General features: G+C 63.3%; 1 protein-coding gene across 1 annotated transcript in view; it reads right to left on the minus strand.

Moving 5' to 3' along the window:
• Positions 1-379: 379 nt before the first annotated feature.
• DACT1 (dishevelled binding antagonist of beta catenin 1) overlaps positions 380-1,297 on the minus strand; it is an 8,803-nt gene continuing 7,885 nt past the window's right edge. The window contains 1 exon segment of the mRNA XM_007466042.1: positions 380-1,297. This exon segment is cut by the window's right edge and continues 7 nt beyond it. Coding sequence (XP_007466104.1) covers positions 380-1,297 — 918 coding nt within the window.

Consider the following 1,297-nt stretch of genomic DNA (forward strand, 5'->3'; position numbering starts at 1 on the left):
CGCGGAGCGGCTGGGCCCGGGAGCCACGGCCGCTGAGCCTGCGCGTCCGCAGCCTGTGCTCCGCAACGGGAGAGGCCACAACAGTGAGAGGCCCGCATACCGCAAAAAAAAAAAAAAAAAAAACCATCTGATACCACAAAAGTCACTATCACCACCATTAGAAACTCAATAGTCACTTCTAACCAGCGAAGACAAATTTACCTTCCACTATAGGCACTAGGCACTAGTGTCCATACTTCACGAAGATGAGACATAATTCACCTCGGTTTTATCTAAACCAAAGGAAAGCATTCCATGGGATTATTACACACAAAACAATAAGACGCCGCCGTTTCTTCTGGAACTAGAAAAACCCCACTTTCTACACCAAGGACGTTACTCAAACGGTCGTCATCAGTTTCAAAGAGCCAGACCGAAAGCGCAGGATTTTCTTCTTGAGATTGTGTGAAGCCTTAATTTTGACGAAGGTTTTGGTGGGGTTGTGGCGAAGGTCCGGGGCCGGGACCGGCTGCAGAGGGAGAGTCTGGACAAACTGGGACCAAATCAAGCCTCCGCTCTCCTCGGAGTCGCTGGTGCTGGTGCTGTCGCCCACGAACTCGCCCTCGCTCACGCTGGACTCGCTGTCGCCGAAGCAGTTCGTGGTGTAGTTGCTGCGCTCGTCCTCGCTGGTGTCCAGCACGGTGGAGTGGAACAGGGACTCGCACTCGGCTGAGTACTCGGAGTCGCTGGCCGCATAGGCGTAGGGGCTGGCGTAGGGCAGCGGCCCGGCCGCGAACAGCCCCGTGGGCTCCCGGCGGCCCCGCCGTGCGCGCCGCAGCGCCTCCTCGTAGGACACCTCGGCGGCCGACCTCCACCGCCGCGAGTCGGTGCGCTTGTGCTTAGGCTTGGCCACCACCGCCTCCCGGCCGTGGCAGTGGCCGTGCCCACGGCTCCCCGCCCGGTGGCCCGCCCCCAGCGGCCGGCTGGATGGTCCCACGTCGGGCTGACCGCCCCCGCCCCGCCGCCCCTTGGCCGGGGCTCTCCGGAGTTTCTTATTTGTATCCGCGTCATCGGGGAACCGACACTTCTTGCCAGCCGCCCGGCCTTTCTCCCTCACAGCGGGCAGCGCGCTCTCCGGCCCGTGGACGGCCGGGGCCCGGGGCTTCAGGGCGGAGCCCCTCGGGGTGGCCGCGGGCCGCGTACCCCGGGGCGGCCTGACGCTGGGCGGCTGCGCCAGGGCCGGCGGCGCCTTCCCCAGAGGCCCTTCCTCCAGGCTCTGAGAAGAAGAGCCCTCGCTTCTGAAATCCAGGGCAGGCCG

This window comes from Lipotes vexillifer, unplaced genomic scaffold (genome assembly GCF_000442215.2).
Source record: "Lipotes vexillifer unplaced genomic scaffold, Lipotes_vexillifer_v1.1 scaffold25, whole genome shotgun sequence".
Lineage (NCBI taxonomy): Eukaryota > Metazoa > Chordata > Mammalia > Artiodactyla > Lipotidae > Lipotes > Lipotes vexillifer.